The sequence below is a fragment of the Lemur catta genome, chromosome 9 (genome assembly GCF_020740605.2).
Source record: "Lemur catta isolate mLemCat1 chromosome 9, mLemCat1.pri, whole genome shotgun sequence".
NCBI classification, from domain to species: Eukaryota; Metazoa; Chordata; class Mammalia; order Primates; family Lemuridae; genus Lemur; species Lemur catta.
Window position 1 is genome coordinate 74528485 of NC_059136.1, and position 26229 is coordinate 74554713.

The following is a 26229-nucleotide window of genomic DNA, read 5'->3' on the forward strand; positions in this document are numbered from 1 at the left end:
ACATAGAGAGATTTAGTGACTTGCTTAGGGTCACATAGCTGTTAAGGGGTGGAACCAGAATTTGAATACAGACATTCTCTTAACCATATGTCCTTAACCACTGTGTTTTTACAGATGCTTTTAAACACTGTGCTCTGCTGAAGATGACCATATAATTGACTGTTCAAACTGGAATACTTATGAGAATGAAAAAGAAATCATTAATAATGATAATGAAACAAGAGGAGTTAGCTGGAGTTGTCCTGAGCCAACTGGGATGTGTGGTTAGCCTAGCTCTGCTGCCTCTCGCTAAATAAATGGTTAAAGAATGAATAAATGATGGATGGCTAACGTGTTCATATCATTTCACCCATGTGGGTCAGTTGCAGTATAGAGACTAAGATTTTAAGAAATGAGCTTCAAGCTGACCGCATGAGATTAATATAGTCTCTTGGAGGTAATCACGACTCCCAGAGATAATCAAAGAAGGGAGAAAAAAACAGGAAAAAGGCTTACTCTTTTTATAACAAGCTTCTACTAGCCAATCACTGGAGAATTATTTCTGGTTCAAAGGAGCCTGAGGGAGTATTGTCCAACCTAGTAACCAGATGGTCAGTACTGCAATAGTGTCAACAGATGGGAGTGAGGAATTGTGGAAACTGCCAAAACATTTAACACAAAGTAAATTTGAGCCCACATAGAGACTCCTCTGTGGCAGCCTTCCAGCTATAAATTGAGAAAGTCCCCCAAACCCAGCCTAGGTCACTAGTTCCCAGATAGGGTCCCTGAACTCCCAGAAATAGGCCTTAAAGGTAGTAATAGGTGGGAAGAAGAACTCATAAGGTTTTTTAATGTTTAAGAAGTCCTAACAGAAATCATATTTCACATCTATATCCATGTCTATCTTTATATTCACTTCAAGTTAAAATTATTTCACTTTTGTACAAAAGTGCTTATCTTATGATAATCAGAAGTATTAATGGACAGTTACAGATGCGTTTGATTATAATCATGGCAAAAAGTATGAAATTAATACTTCTTTAAATGAGCTACATTTGCTAGGGAGAATCTTTAAAAATCTTGCTAGGGAAAGGAACTGGATCCAGGGCAATGAAAATATTGCTGACCACTGGGCTAGGTTGGACACGTGAATTTTTCAAAAGCCTTTAGTAACTGCTCATTGTTTACACAATGGAGTTTGCACACTAACCTGGCATTCAAGGCCCTCCCTAATCTCACCTGACTTCACTCTCCAGCTCCCTACCCAAATCCATTAGTCCAAACAGCTGGTCTACCTACTGCCCTGAATATATACTTTTCTGTATTCTTTTCTCTGTGAATCCTTAGTTCTAGAATCATTTTCTTAGTCTAGGACATTTTCCTGTTTTTCTATTTATCTAAGACTATTTATTTTTCTAGTCATCCCTTTTTTAAAAAATTGACATTTCTTTGAAAAGATAGTATGATTCACATCAAGTAATAAAATGGCTTCATTTTCTTTAATGATCTCCCATTTCACTTCAAGTCAAAGTCCTAAATGCTACCTCTGATTTCAATTCCTATCACTCTCCTCTTGCTTTCTCTACTTCAGCCACACTGGCTTCTGTGTTATTTTTCAAACACAACTAGCATACTGCTGCTACCTTAGGGCCTTTGCACTTGCTGCTGTCATGACTTCAAATATTGTGTCCCCAGAGAAGAGCTGCATGGCTCACTCCCTCGGTATCTTCACACTTCTTTTCAAGTGTTCTCTTATTTAAGAGGCTTTTTCTGACTATCCAATAATATAGATTCTTTCACCTTTACACTCCCTTGCTCTGCTACATTTTGTGTCATCTAATATACTGCATATTTATTTATTAGCCCTCTCCTCCATTGAAATGTAAGGCTGATGATGGTATTTCTAGTGCTACAACATAGTACTGCTTGGTAAATACCTGCTGACTGAGCGATTTTCCCCAGATTGGAAATTGTTTGGATTACAGAGTTCACTTAGTGCAATTTCAGATGTCATTTAGCAACTTATTGACTATAATTTTGTTTTAGGATGAAAGTTATCATTCATTTATTCACTTAAAAATATTTGTAGCACTATTTCCAGACACTATTAAACAAAAGACAAGCGCTGCCTTCATGGAGTTTATAATCTAATGGGAGATATATGGTTAAATAAATAAATACACAAATAAACATATGCTTATTAATTCTGCTAAGTGCTACAAAAGAAAACCTGAGTACCAAGAGAGAGAATAAGCAATGAAACCTGGGCTCAGAGAAGTCCCCTCCCCACAGTGAGGAATCAACATGGTAACTGAGTCGATAGGCAGCCAGCCAAGAAAGCCAGTGTGAGATTTAGAAGATCCTGTTACTTATAGTACATCCTGAACTTGCATTGGTTCTGACAATGTAAAGATTAAAATAATAGCATGGAAGTTTCTTTTTAACTTTCTGTTTCTATACTAATGTAATTCCTAGAGAATATATATATGTGTGTGTATGTGTATATACACACACATATATATATACATAGAAGTAAAATTGAATCTGAATTATCATCTGGTATGAATTTAAAAACCTTGGGCCTAAAGTTTCTCCATTGTTCACCTGTTCACTAGAAGTTTTGTGGTCTGTTCATCTGTGTCCGTGCCATCCAACTCAGTATCCACTGGCTGTGTATGGCTATTAAGCACTTGAAGTCTGGCTAATATGAGTAGGAGTTGTTAAGTGTAAAGTACACACTGGATTTCAAAGACTTAGCATGCATAAAAGAATGTGAAAGATCTCATTAATATTTCTATATTGATTCCATGTATGTTTAAATAATGTTTTAGATATATTGGGTGAAAATGTTATCAAAATTCATTTCACATTTCTTTCATTTCTTTTTTAAATGTGCCTTCTAGAAAATTTTAACATACATCTATGGCTCACACTGTATTTCTTTTAGTAGAGTTGCGTAGGCTGATGTTTTCCATTCTATTTATCTGAAAATAACCACAGCAGGGCAATGAAAGAGCATTATGAATTGAATAGTATCTGAGCTAAATAATTATTCAAATTGTTACAGTAACACTAAACGTTTATAGATAAAAAGTGTGGACATTTGTGGTTTTGCTTGCCTGAGATCCATGATCCCTTCCTCTGGTGAGAACACCTCAATTTTCTTTTGGGAAACTAGCCTTCCACACCTCTCACCCCAGGGATCTTACCTATGCTCCTCTGCAGGTCAGTGATGGGCGTGTGATTCAGGCCAGCAAATCAATCTACATTCCCTTGGCCACAGTGATTACTTCCGGGTTAGGCATGTGATCCAGGTCAGGCCATTGATGCTCAGTTCTAGGACTTTTGTTAGAACTATTTGGAAAGAGAAGCTCTCTTTCTGATGGAGTTGCTAAGCCATGAGAAATAATTTGGGACTGACTGTTTGAAATTAAACTTTCTTGTTAATCAAACCAATTAGATACAAGAAGAGATGATAGATAAAGAAAGTTTTCTGACAATACTTCTTGATCACCTGGATTCAGCTGTTCCTGATGCTGTATCTACTCCTCGACTGTTTAGTCACATATCTGCTTTTCGTTTTGTCTAGTTGAGTTGAATTTTGGTTACATGCATGTCCTCACTAAGATAATTACTGAGATGTATGCACTTGCTGAAGACTCTTAAAGAGAATTAACAGTTCTTCAAATTAGTGCTAATTAAGTCAGTACAACCCAATAGAATAAAATCAGTTAATGATCTTTTTAAAGTTGGTACTTTTTGCTAATTAATTATATATTCTTTTACTTAAAACCCAGTCACTAGGATATAATCTACATGGTGATTTTTGCACTGAAAATTTTTAACAAATAATACCAGAATTGTGAAGCAAGACTGCTTTTGAAGAGTTCCAAAGAGTATTTTTTTCTGGGCATCATAATGCTGGCTGATTACATTTGTCAATGTGTTTTAGCCATGTGGCCAATTTCTAGTTCAATTCAATCATTTAAATATATAGCTGTTGATAATTTATTGCTGTCAGTGTGTAGGAGTTTTATCAGAATCATTAATTAGGTACCTCAGGGAGTTTTAGAAGATCATCTCTATGTTCTTCTTTTGTCTTCAATAATCTCCTTTCAATTAAATACATTGCTGAGAAACATCAACAACATCCTAAACCATGATGTTGAGTTTTGGTTTCTGAGTTTTAATTGCAGCTCAGTCACTGACTTTGTATTCTAATCAAGCCATAGCATCTTTATGTGTCAACCTATGACCTCTACTTACACTTATTACCTATAAGTTGCCCGTGCTTGGGGTGAGAACTTAAACTGCCTCAAGTATATCATGCTTGCTACTGTTTTAATTAGTTGCTTATATCTGTTGGCAGCAAAGTTTTGATGGATTGTCACTCTGAATAATTTAATTTTGCTTTACCACGAGAAGAAAGCTATAAATAACAACAAAAAAGCTGATGAAACTTTTTTTGAACTAACTTCCTGTACATATACTTGGGTTAGTAGCTCAGGTTTGTCCTTTTAAAATCTATAACATTAATTGGTAAAATACCATATAATATTATATATATAAAATATTAAATATTCATCAGACACTTGGAGCACCTCACTCTTAAATAAAGAATGAGATCAGTACATTACATATCACAGAAGAATTTTTTCAACCACAAAAGTTAATATTTCCTTGTTCAGAAAATTTAATCTGAGGGCTTCTAATGTTTCAGCCTCATTATTTGATAATATATATTTGTGTATATATGTGTGTATATGTGCACAATACTATACACACATATATTTGTGTTTTTCCTGCACTCCTTCCTAGAGAATTCAGTGTTTAGAATAACGACTATTTTCATTCTCTTTGTAATTACCCAACATAGAAGTGTTTAGTGTGTTGGCTGATTTTTTATAGACAACATCTTCATAAAATAAAGAAGTATTAAAAATGCATAGTTTTCATGCACATCAAAAGGCTGTGTTCATGGAGCATATTCTTAGTGACTACATCATAAAAAAGTAAGTGAAAAATACAATGTAGGGATGAATTACCTAAAAGAATTCCATTTTTGGATGATCAAGAGTACCTTGATTGGATAAACTATCATAACCACAATTTTGATCGTCTCTGTGTTCAGATATCTCTTGGAACAGACACATTCTGTCTCTCTCTATAGAGCCCATAGGATTCCTGAGTGTCCTCAAATCTTAATATCCTTGGCTTTTCTTAGCCATCTGATTATGGAAAACTAAAGATTTGACAAAAGGAAAGCTCTTTACTACAAGCAGGGGCTGAAGGCAAAAAGAGAAAAAAATCCCACCAAGGCTTAGAAATAGACAGAGGAACATACCTAAAGATCTCTGAGAATGTCCTGATCTTGGAAGGACCAACATGAAGGGTAGGCAGTGAGGCTCTGGGGAGGAAAGGGGTAAAATCCTGGCCCTTACCCTAGGAGTGAACAGCATCTGGGCAGGAAAGATCTTGCAGGGAAGATCTGGTAATTTATAGTTCCAAGGAAAACCATACACGACACTGGGACGTCATGTAGACCCTGAGAGGGAGGAATCACCACTCTTCCCTCCCTAACCCCTGGACTGAGCTAAGGCTGTGCTTTCTTGACAGTGTTCATACCTGATGGACCACAGGAAGGAGGCTTTTATGATAAGGGGATCCAAGATATGGGGAGGGGTGCTAGGGCCTGGGCGCTTCTTAGTTCTGAGAGCTCTGGTTTTGGCTAGCCTAAAATCAGCATTTATCTCATCATAATGAAGGCAATTTTTACCCCAACTAGCCTGGCTCTGTCTATTGAAGATCTGCACATGTTGGGATGGTGCAGGTTCTGGTGTCATTGTCCTCTGTGTGTGTGTGTGTGTGTGTGTGTGTGTGTGTGTGTGTGTGCGCGTGCGCGCGCTTGAGAGAAGAGAGAGAGAGAGAGAGGAGAAGGGCAGGGAGGGGGAGAGAGAAGAACTTAAAAACCTCTGGAGAAAGTTACCTTTCTTCTTTCCTCTGCAGCCTCCAGTTTCTTCTGGATCTCCTCCAGGGACAGGTCTTTCTTCTTTGGAGAAGCTAAAGTTCGTGGGGCTTCTGAGATGGGAGATGGTGGCTTTAAGATCAGCTCAAAAGCCTGGCCAGAGGCACGTTTGTTGATTTGCTTCACTTCCATATCTGGGAAATGAACATTTGAGAATGTTAAGCCCACAGCACTTGAAGCATGGGTTTATTTTAATAATTTGGATTCCAGAAATTAAAAGTAGCATTGTTATTCCGGGAGACAGGAATAAAATGCTGCATATGATAGTTTGCTAAACGTTGTTTTGAGTATATAATACCTCTCTTTTTAGTATAACTATGGGTATATTTCAACAAAATAAATATTTACAGCATTGGGAAATTCAACACTGCCTATAGGGAGTTGAATAATGGTAGGTATACTTACAAAAATGGCCAGAATATTGATTTTAAACTAAGTTTTATTTTCCTTTTGAATATATATGAGCTTTGCATGAAAATCAAGTAGCACGGATTTATTTTTTGGAAATTTACATGGCTGGAGGCATTTTTTGGTTAGATGAGAAAAACAACAGAGTTTTCCAGTTCTCACATATAATGAGACTATTCTATCTATTATTATATTAATGATAACATAGACATATAGTATTATTATGTGTACACATACCATTATAATATAATCATTCCTAAAGTTAGGAATCACGGGAGCTATATCTGCTGGGATATTTATAATTACCCAACTCACAACTTAGTAAAATAAAATGATTTTTTAAAAGAACTTACTGGTCAGCCCTTATTTTTAGATGAGTGTTCTTTGAGCCCCAGACTGTGTCCCTCTGATTTCAGCCCACGGGTGCCCGTTTGAAATGCGAATCTACCCCAGACTAGGCCACTCTCTGCTCTGCGTCACCATCTTTCAAGCATTTGAAAACAATTATGATGCTCCATTTCAAGCTTCTCCCCCCAGGCAAAACATCCTCAAGGGCCACCGTTTCCAGCTCCTCACCACCAACATTGCTCCTTAACCTCCAAGTGCATTCTAATCTATTAATGTTCTTTTTAAATTGTGGCAACCAAGCTGGACAGGTCTCCAGGCCAGTCCTGACTAGAGGAGAGCAGAGAAGAAATATTACTTCTCTTGACGTGAAGATCATATCGTCATTAGTGTTCTCTTGGCAGCCTGCTTAGTGCACACAGAGACTGTGGGTAAGTGAAACCACAGGCTGCCAGGAGTTGACCTTAGATCCTTAACTGCTGACAGATAGTCCAGATAAAACTAATTCAGTAAGTGTATTGGAAATGATGTGGGTTTTTTTCCCCACAAATGTAAAAATGTTTTAAACTTTCCTGAAGGCATCCAAGATTATACTTATATTTTAAATACCACTCTATTAAATTATGTAAACTTATGGAAAAGGACTGCAAGAGAACACGGGCACATAAACATAGCTTATCTGATAAGGTGATGGGATTTTAAATGGTTTAGGTTAGAGACTCTGGAATTGGAACTACCTTTAATTGCTTCCAAATAATAAGCACCTCTTAATAGCTGTGTGACATTGGAAAAGTTAATTAACTTTTTTATGTTTTCATTTTCTTATTTAAAAGATGGAGGTAAAAAGAACATCTTCCTCATAAGATTGCTGTGAAAATTAAAAGATAAAGGATACTGACTGCAAAATACAAGCTGCAATATTTAGTGTTTATGTATGTAAACAATAATAATAGTCATTATTATTAATTCTTGTCATAATGTTTGTCTGCAGCAAACAAGTCATATTATTATCTAACATAGAAATACAAGACCGAGTTAAAGACTTTGGGAATCTGAAATTCTCTACCAGCTCTTTCAGGAAGCAATTCATGAGCAATGGTGAATTGTCTACTCAACTTAAAGACTCAGTTCATACATAACCTCAGACTTTCTTCTTTCTCTTTTCTCAACCCCTAAACCAGCAGAAACCGTCCCTGCCTCCTCTGTCCTAACCACTCCGTGTTCTACTTACTGATATTTGCCTATTGTAAGATTGTTCTACTAAGCCTTGAAGGTGCGGACCACACTGGATTGAACTCTGGGTCCTCACTGCCAACCCAGAGTTAGATATTAGTCTCACAGGAAACATAGCTGGATCCTTAGTCGCAGCTACATTTAGCAGATTAACAAAGATCTGACTAGTTTATGTGTTGACTGAATAGACTTGTACAAAGCAGGCATTGGACGTGCATTGTAAGGGCAGTTTTGGTTGGAAACTGAAACCCTTTCACATGGAGGGCATTTCCTTGTGAAACAGTTAATAAGCACTTAAGATGCTTGTGCCATGATAGAACAACTTTGGAAGGAAAATGCCTTTGAGTCCTCGAATAGGCTTTAAAGGCACAGAAGGGGTTAATTGCTACTTGGTCCCTTAGCCTTGTCTTTAACGTATTTCTTTACATAGGCAGAAAAGAAAAATAATTGGGAGCCTAAAAGTTCACAAAGTATGCTTTGACTATACCTAGTATACACATAAGTGTATCAAACATTGTCATTAGGTTGACTGATTTAGGTGAGGATAATATTGTTGAGAACGACAGCTGTCATTACTGAGTGCTTATAAGTGGCCAGGCTTGATGATGAGTGTTTGATTTGCATTAAGGCAATTAAACCTCACAACAACCCCAGGAGGAAGATGCTAGAGTTAAAAGAGACTCAGAAAATCTAAGTATCTGCTTGCTGCAGGTCATGTGGAGAATGACAGAGCCAGAAAGCAAACCAAATTAAGCACAAAGAGTCAGGATAAATCAAACCTAAAGGGCTGCACTTCAATAAAGGTAATGGCCATTACAATTCTTTAGGCTTTTCTTAAACGCTCTTTGTCTGGGCCTTAGTCATAAGTCAGTTTTATTTATTAAGGCAATTATTATTATTATCACTGGTATGTTGACATGCATACACAAAATATGGGAACTTTATAAAGACTACAATAAAGCAATCTGTGATATTTGTTGATTTTCTCTCTCGAGCGTCCTAAATACAAAGCATTTTCTTACAAATTATGATGTATTCTAATGATAGCTTAGCATAGTATATTATTTGCAAAGAAAAACCTTAGACATATTGTGGATGTTGATATGCTGAATGTGGCCGCTAATAACAATCCAGCCACATTTCTTAAGAGACATTAATGTGTTGTTATTTGTACCAAATTCAACTTGTTTTGAGCAATCAATAAGACCTAATAGCTAGACACTGCAAGTCAGTAGTAAGATCCATGAAATATTGATGTAATTATATCAGGAGCTGTGAGTGAGGAACAAATATAGGAAAGCTTTTCCAAATGATCTAGCTAGCCAAGGGCATTTCTATCGTAGGCAACTCACCATCATAAGTATAGATGTTGATGTTGCGAGGTTCCGGGTAAAAGCAAGAGCAGATCAGTGACAGCATGGACAGCTCCTTCATTTTTTCCTTGTAGGCTGAAATGAAAGATTTGTGATTACTATCTTATATTTTCCGAATTTCCTTTTACTGCTTCCTTTAATTTGAATAATAATTATAGCCTCCTGAAGAATGAATACTGCCAGATATACCCCTTTGCTTTCTTTCACAAAATATAAATGAGTGCAAGGTGTCCACAGATCTCTAAAATGCATATTCCTTCTTGCAGAGGACATGAATTGCATATTATAGCAGGCTAGATAATAAGTGAGAGAAAGGGAGGTAGAGAAAGAAAGGACAGTGGGAGGAATTAAGATCCAACAAGGCAGGAAGGAAAGGTAGGAAAGATATGGAGGAGGTAGAAAGGGACAAAATTAGCAGAGAGAGAGGCTCATTCTAGTAAATATGCATGCAGTTCTATTGTACATAAGTAAGATTCAGGAGGGTTCCATTGTTGGTTCAACCCATATCACCACATATTCATTTGGGGATAGTCAGAGAAGTCATCAGGATAGTTATTAAACAGATACATCCTCCAGGGACCTACGTTGCTGCTGTTGCTTCATCCCCAAGTGCATTTTCTTGTCCCTCCCTCTGTCCACACACACCCAAAACCTGGCTCTGAGATCTGATAAGATCTTGTAAGGATCTCCTTCCTTCTTGTGAAACCCAGTTTGGGTGCCAACCTTGTCAAGCAGGCTGCAGGAGGCCAGATTGTGACCTCTCAGCTCCTTCACTCCTCCTCCCCATTTCATTTTCTCCTGTCTCCTCTAGGAGGCCTCCTGCCCAGGTAAACTCAGTGAGCAACTCATCAGCGTCAGTTGTCACCAGGACAAGTGTCTGCAAACCACCACATGGGGAAAAGGAGGTGGGATGCTCTCACTGTGGTTGATTATTTGATTAGTAAAATTAATAAATTAAGGAAAATGGAACGAAAATGATGGGAATATTGTGCACTAACTTGTGAGAAATTATAAACAGATGGCTACTGTCTAACATAAGGAATTTCACAGGTAACATTTGCCTCTTCCCAAGGTCTTCTGATCATTATGTAACCCAAGGGAGGATGGGCACGTCAGGCAGCAGGAATTCCCAGAAGGTGTCTGGGCAATATTGACAAGTGCATCTTTTCTTGGCCAGAAGGAAACAGATTCAACACTCAGATGCCTTAGAGCCACAAAATGTTATACTGGGAAGATCCTATGAAATCATATAGTCAACTGTCCACCTATTCCACCACCAATTTTACAAATGAGGAAACTGAGCCACACAGAGGCCAAAGTCAGAGGTGGCCAGTGGATGAAGGTGGAGCCTTTGGATAAAATGCAGTAAATCAATCTATCTCAAGACTGCCGAGAGGCCTTCTTGTAGTTCTACTTTTAGGATGAGGTTCAATGTGTTGACAGGTGAAAAGATCAAATATTGTCAATTGCATATGTTTCAACCTAGCGTATCCTGAGAATCTGCTTAAAGATCCTCTCTCTCTATTCAGCTTATGTATTTAAAATAAGCAACACAATTTGTTATGTACCATAAAAATCCTCATAATCTCATTCTGGGAAATTTTCTTGAATATCTTTGGAATTTTAGAAGGCTAACCATATTTCTTTGCATTATTTGTTTATTTGGTTAATGAAATAATGTCACGTATAAAGGCCGAAGCAGAGCTTTACACAGATGTTCAGTGAGAATCATAATTTCTACCAGAGGATAAAACATTTGGTGGTTTAATACATTTAATTTCATGAACTAATTGAAAACAATAACACCAAGCCTTTGTAGGTTGGTACCATTTTTGTAAGAGAATGCAATATGATATCCAAGACATTTTGTAAAATTAATCACATATTAGCAGCACACGAAGCATATTAGATGCCAACCTTATTAAGAATGGTCAATCCAAACATAAAAATAAAATAAAAGATTTTGTATATCATGAAGTAGCAACAGATTAAAGTTGTAGAAGAACATACATTTTTACTGAAGAGATAACTCCTCAACATCTGCCCTCAGGAAATGAAATTCAATAATTTTCAGTGAGACCACTGCCATAATTATGCTTGACAAGCCCATGAAGAGAGGGGAGTGCAAGACTGTCAGGGAGCAGCACATTTAGAGCCCTATGTGTAATGAATAAACATTCTATTGTTATGGACTGAATGTGTCCCCCCAAAATTTGTGTGTTGAAATCTAATCTCCAATGTGATGGTATTTGGAGGCGAGGCCTTTAGAGAGTAATTAGGCCGTGAAACTGGAGCCCTCATCAATGGAATCAGTGTCCTTTTAAGAAAAGGCTAGAGAGCTGTCTCCACTTCTTTCTGCCATGTGAGGAGGTAAAAAGGCTTTGGCAGTCTGCAACGCCGAAGACAGCACTCCCTAGAACCCAACCACGCTGGCATCTTGATCTTGAATTTCCAGCTTCCATAACTGTGAGAAATGCATTTCTGGTGTTTATAAGCCACCCAGTCTATGGTATTTTATTATAGCATCCCAAACTAAATATGGCTGATAAAAATATTTGTTCTTTCCTGTCCTAGGTGATCTGTGGACAAAACCCAGCTGACCTCTGTGGGTGATTTCTTTAATAGCATCCTTATCTTGATGATTATTTTTATCAAGGTATGACTACATGGTATGACCCAACCCAGTGACAGCCATCGCATGGATTCTCATTGGTACAGGTACCTGAATCCCAGGGAGCTCCTTAGAACCAGCTGCAACCACAGTCCAATCACAGTCCTGATTGTTTCCTGCAGCAAAGGCACACGCTACCGTGAAGAAGGGTTTCCTCTCCACTTGGTGCAGTTGCCCAAACTTTCCCCACATTGCCCTTCCTAATCCTCTTTGCTCATCTAAATCCTTCCCACAATTTGGGTCCTAATTCAGATCCCACCTCCTCAGGGCTTCTCTCTCGTAGGGGGCTATCAACACTGATCTCTTACTGCCTGCAGTGGGCTGAACTTGATTATATACTGTTTAAGATCATTTGCTACTGGTTTTGATGTATAGTTTTCTTAAACTAAACTATAAACTCTTTGAAGGCAAATATTACATATTACTCATCTATGAAATCATTCACAGCATAGTTCTGGATGGAATAGAAAGTGCTTGCTCAGTAAATAGTTGCTGGCTATCTTGTTCATTAATTTCAGATCAGTGTCTCAATTAACAAGTATTTATGATCATCACCTATGGGCAGGAGTTTCTGTGAGGCATTATGGAATCACAAAGAGATATAAGAGCATCCTTATTCTCAAGGAGGTTTCAAGTCAGGGAGGTGGATTATATGATAGAAAAGCAGACAAAACAGATGTACAATAGGGTAAGTGTCCAATGGTGGCATGGATAATTTGTATTAGAAGTTCAGAAGAACCTTAAAGCTTTAGGGTGGCGGGGAAGGTGCCCAGGAATGGCTTTACAGTCAGAGTTACCAGATTTAGAAAATAAAAATACAAGACACTCAGTGTAGTTTCAATCTAAATATTGCATGGGGCATACTAAAAACCACGTTGTTTTTCTGAAATTCAAATTTAACTGCGTGTCTTATATTTTATATGGCACCCAGAGCAAAGAGACCTGGATCATAAAGGCTGATTAATGTTGAGGAAAGTAAACAACAAAAGAGAAAGTATACTTATTACTGCTGGCATGGAATGGGGTTCTAAACAGACTATATGGAAGGCTTTTATGGATACAGCAGTGAGTTCACATCAGGAAAGCTAAGTCCCCTCCAGGGGCATCCTTCACTTCATGGTCTTTGTGAATGGCATCCTCTGTACTCCAGGGGGCAGCCTTTCCATAGACTACTCTACAATGGGGCTTTCAGGAGTTGTGTCCTGGTAGTTTGCCTTTCTGGATGAGGGGGAGAGTGGGGCAGGGGGAATGGGATAGGGCATCAATTTTGCTCCAAGATTTTGGATAAGATGTTTTGAAGTTTTGCTCATGTAAAAGGTTTGTGATTTAAAACATGGTGCTTACATTACAACAAACATGGACATATTCTGTGCTAGAATGTCAGAGTATCATGAATTTTAAACATGTAAACTTAAAACAAAAATTAGGCCGAAGAGTTCAGTTTTGAGGCCACAATATGGAATATTTCTATGAGAGTTTGAGAAGTACAGAGGTGGCGATGGATTGGTTAGCTGTAGGTCCTGGTTTGCCCACACAATTGTGGTTTATGTTTGTTAATAACAGTCCCTTGCACTGTCAAAAGTGTTTTGGTTTGGCCATTATGATCATCCTAGCAATATGGAGCCATTGAACACATTGAAGGGGGGGTATCTCATAAAAGCCTCTTTTTAGAAAGATTTTTTTCTGGCCACTTTATGCAGAAAAGACATGTCACCAGGAGGTACGCTTAAGACACAAATGAATAAAGTTCAGTAGGTTACATGATGTGGCTAAGGAAAACGGTAGTGCAAAGGAAATAAAGGGAAGATGCAAGAGACTTAATGAAAGAAGAATTGATAGGAAATGATAACAGAATTTGGAGACAGGCTGGGTGTGGTGGCTCACGCCTATAATCCTAGCACTCTGGGAGGCCGAGGCGGGTGGATAGTTTGAGCTCAGAGTTCAAGACCAGCCTGAGCAAGAACAAGACCCCATCTCTACTAAAAAAAAAAACAAAAAAAACAATAGAAAGAAATGACATGGACAACTAAAAATATATATAGAAAAAATTAGTTGGGCATGGTGGCACATGCCTGTAGTCCCAGCTACTCGGGAGGCTGAGGCAGAAGGATCCCTTGAGCCCAGGAGTTTGAGGTTGCTGTGAGCTAGGCTGATGCCACGGCACTCTAGCCTGGGCAACAGAGTGAGACTCTGTCTCAAAAAAAAAAAACAAAAAAAACAAAAAAAAGAATTTGGGGACAAGTGGCTATAAGAATGCAGAGGGAAGAGTGACAGATCTTTGGGAATAAGCAGTCAAGGGAAGCTTTCCAGAGAAAGTGTCGCTAAAGCTGAGGCCAGTACGATGGACTAGATTTGCAGCAATTTGAGTGTGGGTTGAAGCAATGAAATATAAATAATTTGGATAAATATTTTTATTAACAATGAAAGCATCCCAAGCCAATGAAAAGGGCTAGGAGAAACATGCTAATAAGATTTCACTACAGATATTTCATACTTTGAATTGACAATCATTTTCTTTATTGGTTTTGGAATACAGTGTATATTAATCTTTTCACTGCACTCAACACCAAGCAGAATTGTATGCATGTTTGTAAAAATGTAGGAGGTGATAGGTAATTCCATATCTTTATTTTAACAGTCAGTTGCATTTGCTATTAACTATTAATGTTTGCAATTAAGTGCATTTCTCTAGTGAACTCATTTAAAATTCAAAACACATGAAGTATAATGATTCTATAGCAATAGTCACTTAACCTAATGATGTATAAACACTAATTGTTTTTTGCCATTCTTCCAAATGGCTACAACGAACCATGAATAATGGTAACAGCTGCTATTTGTTGAGCACAATGTTCTAAGGTATTTGCTTGCATTTTCTCCTTCAATCATCTCAACAATGCTATGAGAAAGGCACCATAATTAGTCACAATTTAAAGATGAAGAAAGAGACTCAGAGAGGTTGAGTAACTTGCCCAGGGCCCCATGGATCATAAACTGTGGAGTAGTTTGAATGTAGGTCTGATGCTACATGCCTTGCTCTTAACGCTGTTCACTTCGCCAGCAATTTGCTCAGATGTTGTATAGAAGATCTTCACTGCCTACATACTGTTTCTAACAAGAAAATAATATGTATTATTATTGATTTTTAAAATAAAGTGTCCAAGACTTTTTTATTTTCCCATTTTTCTTTGACATTTGCTCTTTAATCAATTCCCACATGTGGATGTGACTACCTGGCAATAGATAAGTATAGAGTTTTATAGAAAAAGAGTGTGACATTTTTGATATGTGGATTATGCTTGGGTAATAAATATTGATACAGAGATGGCTAGAAACCTCAGGAATGGTTTCTGAAAAGAAACTCTCAGGCTATATATTCTTATTCTATGACTAAAAATATCCTTGTACATTCATATCACAGCTATCAGGTAAATAGAGAATTATAATAATTATCCAGATAATTTAGAAAAAAATTTGCATTAGTTATTTGAATATCTCAAGAATGACTTTTGGCAGGCAATTACCAGAATTTTCTCTATTTTGTTTTCTTTGTGTGTGTGTGTGTGTGTGTGTGTATGCATGTACACCTGGGAACAAAGAATGGTTGAAAAGAATAATACTTGATAAATGATAAAATAGATACTTGTATATCCTCCATTCTTCTAAATGTATATCAGAAACTCTGAACTCTTTATTCAAACTTTCCAGTACATCTTAAATTCATATCCTTTCAAAAGAAGAAAATAATATACATTATTCACGACAATATACCTCATTATTTTTGAAAGGCCCAAATAATTAGAAATAAGTGGTTTAAAAATTTTCAATTTTCCACTTCATTTGGCTTGTGTGGGAACAGTCATCAATATGAATTTTCATATTTATCATTTTGTTGTTATTTAATTTAGTATTGGCAGTACAATTCCATAAATTTTTTTCCTGTTTATTCATCCTGGGCAAAATTTTATTTGACTCTTTAGTTTTGGCTGATGCTGAGTATAAAAAGAATAGTGATATGTATTAGACTTCCGGCTAATATGTAAAAGATTGTAAAGAATGCTCTGAAAAGGTCATTGATATACACTTTGGGAGAATGTCACAATCCCTGAATAGGATACTTGTCTGTGTCCTGACACATGGGTGCTCTTGATGAGCATAAGGACACAGTCACTCGGAGGGCCAGATGGCTGGCCGTGGCCTAGGGATTAGGACAGCTCTGCTGAAGAGTGCCCAGGGTCTGTTAGCACATTCCCTTTCCTTTTTTCCTTTCTCTTGTTTTCCCTGCGATCATAATAGTCTAGCAGGGAGGTTTTCTTGGCAAATCATAAATACTCAATGTAAATTGAACCTAATTTTCTTCCTTCGAAAGGTCTCTGAAGAGAGAATAAAGGATAACATCAGATGCTATAGAAAGCAGAATAGGGGTCTCTTGCCCTTCGTTTTACAGCAATTAGATCTGCATGGTTTCTGATAGTTAGAAAGGACAAAAGCTCTTTGTTTGAAGCTATGAACAGTGACAGAAAGCACCTCTTACCTTAGGAAACAAAATCTGTCATTTCCAAGCAGCAGTGTCTTTAGTACCTGGCAAAAAGGGGCGATAGCTACAGACCCTCCTTCACTGGCTGTCCTCATAGCTGGTGCCAGGATTTAAAAGGACGGCTGACAAAGGGAGGGCCAGGGTTCTCTGCTAATGGGTCCTAAGGAGACCTGAGTCTCGCACCTACAATTATTAAACACTGCCGCTCCCCTCGTTCTATCTTCCCCTCTCTCTTCCTCCAATTAGGTAGGAATAGGCCACCTTGTAGCTTCTCTTGGGTCCTTCTTTCTTTATCCATTTCATAAAGTAAGACCCTGATGCTCATTTTAACTCGATTCTGATCACGTTTTCTGTGTGTGTGTGTGTGTGTGTGCGTGCGCGCGTGTGCGTCTGCGTGTGTGTGTGTGTGTGTGTGTGTGTGTGTGTGTGTGTGTTTGGTAGTTTGCTTGCTTTGGGGCCCCATAGCCCAAGGTCAGATTATTTTTTAAAAAGTCAGATACGTCCTCCCAATTGGAAATACTTTTTGAGGTCCATCACTTTGATTTTCTTCTCTAAAGATGAAATAGCGTAAAATGATTTTATTTAAAACACTTCTTACTTACTATATTGGCTCAAATTTGGAACATAAAAATATTTTGCCTGATGAATATGTAGTTGAAGATGTGACATTTAGAAAGAAAAATAAATAACTCAGATTTTAAAAACCTATTTTAACATCCCAGAAGATCACTGATATGAGGTAATGTTTTAGATATTTCTGCTATGATGACGTAATGCTAATTGGTTTAGAATAAAATTAGATTCAGTCCACATTCTACCCATCTCTCCCCACAAAAATTATGGTCTTCTAAGCCCCGGAGGTTTTGAAAGATTAATATTTTGACCAACCAAAGCATTATAATTTTTCTGTAGGAATAGACACCAAATCAAATAAAGGGACATTTAAGAAGGTCAAAGCAGTACAACCCATCACTGGGTTATACAGAAACATACGAGGCTCTTAAATTTCAAGTCGATGGATTCGTGGCACCAGCAATAGTGACAAAGAAAAGAAATTGGATGACATGAATCAGTCCCTGTGATCAAAAGTGTAATAGAAGCAGTAAATTGTACCAACCTGGGACATCTCCTTACTCTTGATTCCGGCTAAATCCCCTGCTGTGTTTAATGAGAGTCCTACTCCACCATGCAGGGCCTCATCCTTTTTTTCTTTCCTCTGATGAAAGACATTCTTATAGTCCTTGAGGGAGACCAAACTACACTGTGGTTTAAAGGAATAACGAAAGCATTTTATTCTGTTTATGTGTCAAGATTTTTATCACCAAGTCCAATTCCGAGTATTGAGGAATGTTTTTCCCCCACTAATGCCCCTAAATACTACCAGGTGGTAGTAATAATCCTAAAGTGATAGCTAGATGGGTCGGGACTTAAAGGAGACCAAGCCAGAGAATCAGTGCATTTGGCTAAGGAGAGTTCTTATGTAAGAATGACTTTGGTCTTCCCTTCCCTTCTGAGCTGGAAAGCTCATGAGCAGCAATTTGAGGCTGCCATGACGTTCTCTGAATTGTTTCTCCAAAATGACTGAATGTGGCACCCGAGTGATTTAAATCGCTCTCCATTATGTTTTTAATTCTTGACTGAAGTGTAGAAAATATTTTGCACCCATGTTTAATTCAGCAAAACTCACACTTCCTATGCAGAATGATGATTGCATTTGTGGGGTCAATGTTTAGAATCACAAATGTGTTAGTCATCAATGATAAGGATGTTGGCTTTTTTGCTCACTTGGTTGTTATGTGTGGCTTTTCTCCAGAAAATAAGCCTGGGATACTATTTCATGTAGATTTTTGAGTTTAGTCTGACTATGACTTTGTATGTAAGACAACATAGAGGATGGATTGCCTATTATGTTCTCAGTGAAAGCAGAAAATTTCAGAAATGGAAAGTGCAAGACTTTTCATCACAGTGCAAAATAAAAAAAATATATATATATAATATTCAGATGACTTTATCTCAGTTCATGGGCCAGGTGACTTTCCCCCTTGAATTAACCAGTGGTTTTGATACTGAGGATAGATACAGACTTCATGAACTCAAAGGGAATCCTATTTATCACATGGAATGGGATTGACTGTCTTCTCATAATGGAATATGCTAATTTATTAACACTGGGAAAAAACAGAATCAGATTAAGCAGGCAGCTATTTGTACTACAAGCCCTATCAGTTATATCTGATTTAATTCCTCTATCAATCTGAATACTTGCTAAAAGTTCTAAGCATATTTCTTGAAGTGTTAGCATGAAATCCTATACTTCCTTGGACTGGTGTACAGTTTCAATGCATTTGAAGAGCTTCATATGGTCGTTTTAGTTCTGAATATATCTTATAAAGTCCATTCTGTATATAATAGTTATTAACATCAACTGTGGAAAAAATAAATATTTCATTTTGATAGTATTGCCAAATAATATTTACCAAGGTTTCACCAAATAGAATTCTTATGTGGGTAGTGTACAAACTATACTTATGGCAATCTCCCTAAATGTTTTCTTAGGAAATGAATGACATATAAATAATTAATAGAAGATAACTATTCCAAGCAAAGTTCACAAAAGCCTCATGTAGGAGGCAGAATTTTACTTGCTCTCATAAACCTAAAAAGAATATCATGGTCTTCTTGAACGAAACTTTGTAAAATGTACAGCATGTACCATTTACTCAATAGCGTCCTAAAAGTTGGAGTTTCAAGTCACATTTGTTAGCATTTTATTTTAGTCATTCATTCAAAAACTGTGCATTAAATGCTTATGTAACTGCTGCCATGAACAAAAACTGAACAATCAGTTAAGATTTTCTGCCTGAACAAGTCCCATGACTTTGCTAGTCTTACTGAAGTAATATGTCCTATGACACTTTGTGTCAAAGAAAATAGAATGAACACACACACACATACACACATATGTATTCTAAATAGAAAATATAAACATTGTCAAGATTTACAACTATCTGATATTACACATAATGATGCAGTGATTTTATTTTTGAGTAACTCTGGCAGTATGTGAGAAAATGGAGCCTGGGAGATGAGTATGAAGCATCTTACTGTTGCTTTCACACTGTGATTACCTTCAGCATCCGTTTTAGAGGCAGCCAAATAGTGCGAAAGATATCCTTCAGGTTAACCTAGATATGACACAAAATTGCTTTTTTGTTTTGGAATTCAAATGCTATTTCCTCAAGCTTTGTGGTGTAAAGGCTCATTTTCTGAAATAGGTTTCATCAAATAATATCCTAGAACTTTAATTAGTAAAATCTTCTGCAAGGAACCCAAAGCAATATGCAAAGCAAGTAAGTAATCTGTCTGAAGGCTTTGCATTCCAGTTTTGTGCCACCTAGTTTATGTCACCAATAGGGTCAAGACAACACTTAGTCTAGGATAAATTTCCCAAAGTTTCTTTCTTGTTTCTTCTGGATATTTTGAAATAAAAGCTCCTCTAAGAAATGGTCATTTTCTACTGAATAAACAGTTCTCAGAGGAAGACATACAAATGTCCAATAGGTATATGAAAAAATGCTCAGAATCACTGATCATCAGAGAAATGCAAATCAAAACCACAATGAGATATCACCTCACACCTGTTAGAATGGCTATCCTCAAAAAGATACAAGATAAGTTAGCAAGAATGTGGAGAAAAGGGAACCCTTCTGCACTGTTGGTGGAATGTACATGAGTGTAGCCATTATGGAAAGCAGTATGGAAGTTCCTCAAAAAATTAAAAATAGGACTACCCTATGATACAGCAAGACCATTTCTGGGTATATATCCAAAGGAAATGGAATCAGCACGTTGAAAAGATATCTGCACTCCCATGCTTACTGCAGTATTATTCACAACAGCCAAGATATGGACTCAATCTAAGTGTCTATCAATGGATGAATGGCTAAAGAAAATATGGTACAATTACACAACAGAATATTATCCAGCCTTGAAAAAGAAGGAAATAATATCATTTGAGGCAACATGGATGAATCCTGAGGACATTATGTTAAATGAAATAAGCCAAGTACAGAAAGACAAATACTACATGACCTCACTAAAAAAAAATAGAACTCATTTCTAGAAGCAGAGAATAGAATGGTGGTTGCCAGGAGCTGAGGTGGAGGTGGGAGAATGGGGAAATGTTGGTCAGGATACAAAGTCTCAGTTAGATAGAATGAATAAGTTCAGGAGATCTACTATAAAACATGGTGACTACAGTTAATAGTAATTTGTACTTGAAAATTGCTAAGAGAGTAGACCTTAAATGTTCTCACTACAAAAATAAATAAATACATGAGATGATGGATATGTTAATTAGCTTGATTTAACCATTTTACAGCATATACATAAGTCAAAACATCACGTTGTACATGATAAACATATAATTTTTATTTGTCACTTATACCTTAATAAAGCTGGAAAAATAAATTTAAAAAAATTTAAAAAGAAAGAAATGATCATTTTCTGTGGTGCAAAATTTTTGTACGCTCATGGTATGATAAATGTAGTTTTGTTGTAATACATGCCAAAATATCACTTTGCCTTTAGTTGTAATGAAGCAGGCAGCCACAGAGAAGATAAAGCCATTGAAAATTGGTTTTGATTTATTTGAAATAAGCAATTACATAGCACAAGAAAACTGGAAAGATTTAAAAAGTAAAAGTAACCATATTCTTTTGCAGGTAGATTTCACAACACATTTAACTTACAAAATAAAAACAAAAATTCCAGCGAGATCAGGAGAGTTTGTTCACACTTTGAGGAAAGACATTGTAAAGATTTTTTGTTTTCTTTGGTTATTGCATTATTATTTTTCCTTTTTAGAGACTTGGTTGACTTGAACTGGTGAGCATTTTCTCTCAAAAGTTACTTTAAGTTCATTGATATATATAAGTTTAGATGATTATTAAGTTTGCATTTTGTCTTATGCAGTTAGAATCAACAGCCATTGCACCTTAGACTTAGGTGGAGCAATAGAATCATCTAATGATATTCTCATTTAGTAGATGAAGAAATAAGACCTAAGAATCTTTATTTCTCCAAACACCAACCCCCTCAATTTGGGTATGGCAAGTGGTGAGGTAGCAGCAGTGGCAGGGACAAAATGAAAAACAGAAGTAGGAGATGGAGGTGATGAATGGAGTGATGGTATTTTTTTTTTTAAATCAGTATTTTTATTTGATATTTGACTCTTTTCCTATTTCTAAATCTGCTTGTATATTTTTGATGTTAGGTAATTAAAAAAACAATTTATTTTGCTTTGTGGCACCTTTTTTTTCCTTTCCCAAGACCCCTGTGTCTATAATCTCCTCTTCCAGAGCCCCTGGAAGCAGACTTCCAAAGAGGGTCACATTTTTCAGTCCCTCCTGGGAAAGAAAGTCCTCTGCACGTGAAGACCAGTGCCTCAGGTATGGAGACGGAGTTCTTGTGGTGCATCCAAAAGTCTAGTGCTTGTTGCTGCTTCTTCTGACCAATATATGCGTCCTCTTTTTTACTTCCAGAATTTCTCAGGTTATAAAAGGTTGATCAAAAATGGCATTTTCCTTTTCTTGACAAAATTATGAAATGTGTTGAGATTCTTTCAGGTGAAACTATGCTCTTGGATACTAACAGGAATATGGATTAATCTCATGTTACAGGTAAGAAAACAAGCATCAGATAATGATTAGAGTAAATGACCTTTAACATCTTTTCAGAACTTCAGATATTTTATTTTAAGACCTTGAGAAAGTCACTTAACCTCTCTGGATTCATTTTCTCATTTATAATTGGTTTCTCCAAGCACTGGACTCCTATGATTCTACAAATCTGGCAAATTTTATGTTTAAGGGGAGTAACTTTCCCATTACATACAGATTCATCCTTTTGTGTTTTTTGCAGTAAGGGATTTCTTTATCTACCTTTCCTTAAACAAATTATCTTATGGCATCTCATATTAAAGAAAAGGAAAACTTACTCTTTATATTTCTGCTTTGCAAATTATTTTCTGTATCTGAATCTTGGTATTTCATAACATATTTATATGATAGATGTAAAATATTATATATAATGTGACAAATGCTTCATAAACAACTCATGTCTTGAATTTCAAATTGTTAAATTATTAGGGAAAATTCTACTCTTCCTCATACTACATGTAAGATCTATCTTTGGCTTCAAATATTCTTTTTTTGTTGTTAGGCAGAATAAGTGATGCATAAAATATAATCTTTTTGGATTCCATATGGAATTCTCTTTGAATTCATAATACTCATTCTTAAGATATGAGAAGGATTACATGTTGGTATAACTGGCTGAGTGAGACTGGAATAACCTATGTATTTTATTTCATTTGTGGCAACAAATACCATACAACTTGGTCACAAACATTCCCAACAACAAAAAAACACAGGCAAAAATAGAAGTGTTTGATATGCATAGATAAATATGCATTAGAATTTGACATAAATCACAACTTAAGAATACATAATAGATAAAGGCACAGCATTGGCTCTCCTTTATGTCCTATTTTCTCTAGATTGATTCAGCCTAAATATTATTCCTAAAAGACTGGGATTTGTGGTTTGGAACATCATTCATAAAATTAATGCCAAATAATAATAGGTAGAGCAGGACAGAGAATTTTTAGATTAGGATGTGGTGACAATTCATAAATGTCTCCAGTGGTTGTGACTCATGCGGTCACATAAGGCTGGGTGTATATCTCCCTATAAAGAGAAGTGAATCAAACTTAATGGTTTCTATCAAAAGGGCCTTGGAGTTTCTTTTCGTTTTCAACGACAGTGCCTTTCTTCTGGCATGTTTCACATAGGTTAGCCCTTATTCCTCTACTGTTTGGTTTGCTGCTAATCATTTCTCCCCAACGATATTTAAGTTTTTCGAGGGTGAGGGAAGGTGTCTCCTTTAACGTCTTCTCTATTTTTGCTCATCTGTAGGAGTGAGCGCAGCAGTTAGCCAGCGTTTCATATGTGCATATCCATTGGTTGCTTAGCAGGAAGGGGCTGTCCTTCAGCTGCAAATGCTACAAGCTGAATCTTCTAGCAGCCCCAGCCTGCTTTTCCATGGAGACTAAGTGTAGAGTGGGGGTAAAGAGCCCAGATGCTGGAGCCATATTGAGATCAACACTTTGCTAAATTCACTGACTTTATGTTATGCTACAGACTGGTATTTCTGTGTGCTTTGAAGAGGCCTTCTTCTCTTTCTTAGCTCTAGTCCCATAGATTTAGCTATGTCAATAGTTTGAAAATGACCCTAGTTGGTGGTACGACTATAATTGCTTGGTTCACAGGCAAAATTTAAGAAAGCCCTCCTACCTCCATCCTTCATAAGGCAACTTTACAACAGCAGATAACCAATTCTCTGCATGCAAGGAGAAAAAGAAGGCAGGTGTGTTTCTTTCACATTCATTTATATGTTCTGTTGTTTTCTCTGGCTTCAATACCGAGTAGGTAAGCGGTGGATGCCACCCTAGGGTCATGGCAAGGATGTGATTAGGAACTGAAGACTTGAGCTCTCGCTTAGGATCTGTTCAATCTTAGATAATTTGTTCATCTTTCTGAACAAGAGTTTATGTATCCACAAAATGGGATAGGATATTATTGTAAGGGTTGAGTTAGGTAATGTGTTGAGAAACTGAAGTGCTGTACTGATAGATCATTAGTAAGGATTAATCTCCAAAATTGGTCTTTATTCTTTGGGTGACCTGTGGAAGTTTTAAAGGGCTTGGCTATAAAGTGTTGTGAAGCCTCACTCCTTATAATTCTGCCTGCTTCTCTTACTCCATCATTGTCATCATCACAGTTAGAGCCCTTACTATGTCCTTGGGACACTGTACCTGTAGTGGTTAACCAAGTCCACTCTGAAGTCAGACTGATTTGTTTCAAATCCTGCTGCTACCACTTTTGTTGGCTGCATGTGACTTTACGTCCCTCCCTTTCACACCTGTAAAAATGAGGAAGATAATAATCTTCCTAAGGTACTTGGCACAGTCACAGTACTTGACACAGTAAGTACTCAATACCTATATTGGCCAATATTGCAAAATTATTATTGGAAGCCAAAGTAAAACAAAATAAGTGAAACATATATCTGGTTTAAAAGAAGCCCTTGGTATAGTTCGGTGTAAGATAAAGTATGTAGTGTAAAAAGTAAAAATATTAATAGTTCAAGATGAGGAAGCTGGAATACTGTGGAGAGAACACTAGATTTGAAACCTGACTCTGCTCTGATCAACAGAGCAAGTCACTTAACTTCCTTTGGCTTCTACTTTCTTTTCTTGTGGAGTGGGGACAGTGAAACCTGTTTCAGAGTTGCTGTAAAAGTTAAATGGGAAAAAGTTCATGGGAATGTGTGGCTTGCGACTGGCTCGAGCATAGTAGGCGAACAATAAATGACGGGGGATGACAACTAAAGTTGCTACAAGACGGCATATGGCTAATTGTCAAATTCATCGTTAGACAGTAAACTTGTGAGCGTTCATAAGATGGAAAGATCCAGGAAAACTAGATTCGAGGCTGACTTGGAAAGCCTGCTACTATTTGTTTTGTGGAGAGCATTTCTTTCCCAGAAGTAATTCTGAGAAATCTTCTTCGACTTCTTAGCTGACTATCCTCACCCCATGTATTCATAGTTCATTTTCTAAAATTTATCAAAAGTTGTAAAGCATAGTTTTCTGAATGGAATAACTTCAAGGCTATGTATTAGGATCTTCCCTTTGCAATGAGCTTAAATGGGTTGGTTTTTATTCTTTTCAGCTATGTAAGCTGGACACGAAGTCCAGCATTTTCTCCCAAGTGACATTTTTCTGTCTTTCTTATTTAGGGTAAGTTGTAATACAGCTTGCCACAGTTTGTACACAGTACAGACTGCACCTGTGTGTGCTTTTTAAAAAAAATTCATTCTCAGAAAAATTTTAACAAACAGAACCCAATTCTTTCAAAGCAGCTTACTTCAGTTTTTCTTCAATGTTGGTCCTGAACTTAAAAAACATTTTTCATTCTAAATACTGAATCCATTTTCTTTTGTTTGTTCTATGACTGCACTTTTTCTTTTTTTTTCTTTTTTAACCAAGTCTTTGGTTTAGAAGAGATGCAATTCTTTTCTCTCTACCTTTGTGTTTTGGCTCGACATTTCAGAGCCTCATGAGATGGTTTTGTGTAATAACTAAAGGGAAACGTCTATTTTTTTTTCCAAAGCTGAACTCTCCTACCCAGTGCAATCTATTATGACCTTGGGAGGATTTAAATTGTAACGGTGCTTTCAAATAAAGCTACTCCTCAGTCATTATTCCATGTTTATGAGAAAGTAGAAGTATATTTATGATCTGTATTTTATGGCTTATAAATGTGAAAAAATATTGAGCATTTTTATGTCATTAACAGTATCTAATTTGAAAAAGCACTATAATATACTTGTAAATATAAGCACATATTTCTTTTAATATGTCTGAAGTTATGTCATAAATATAATTCCCAGTTTATGGACTGCATATTTATATGAATTGATATTTTGGAGGCAAAACAAAATGTGTAAAATACTTTTATATGGGTAGTCAGTTATCCTCCCTTAAGCTTTTGTAAACTCTGATGCCAGATGGATGCTAATTTGATTTCTCAAG

The 26229-nt window shown here is 36.8% G+C and overlaps 1 protein-coding gene across 1 annotated transcript in view; it reads right to left on the minus strand.

Annotated features, from left to right (window-relative positions):
- Positions 1 to 26229, minus strand: part of STMN2 (stathmin 2) — a 52614-nt gene that overhangs the window by 13667 nt on the left and 12718 nt on the right. Inside the window, exons 2-3 of the mRNA XM_045561560.1 lie at positions 9343 to 9438; positions 5966 to 6138 (exon numbers count right to left, since the gene is read on the minus strand). Coding sequence (XP_045417516.1) covers positions 5966 to 6138; positions 9343 to 9438 — 269 coding nt within the window. The remainder of the gene's footprint in view (positions 1 to 5965; positions 6139 to 9342; positions 9439 to 26229) is intronic.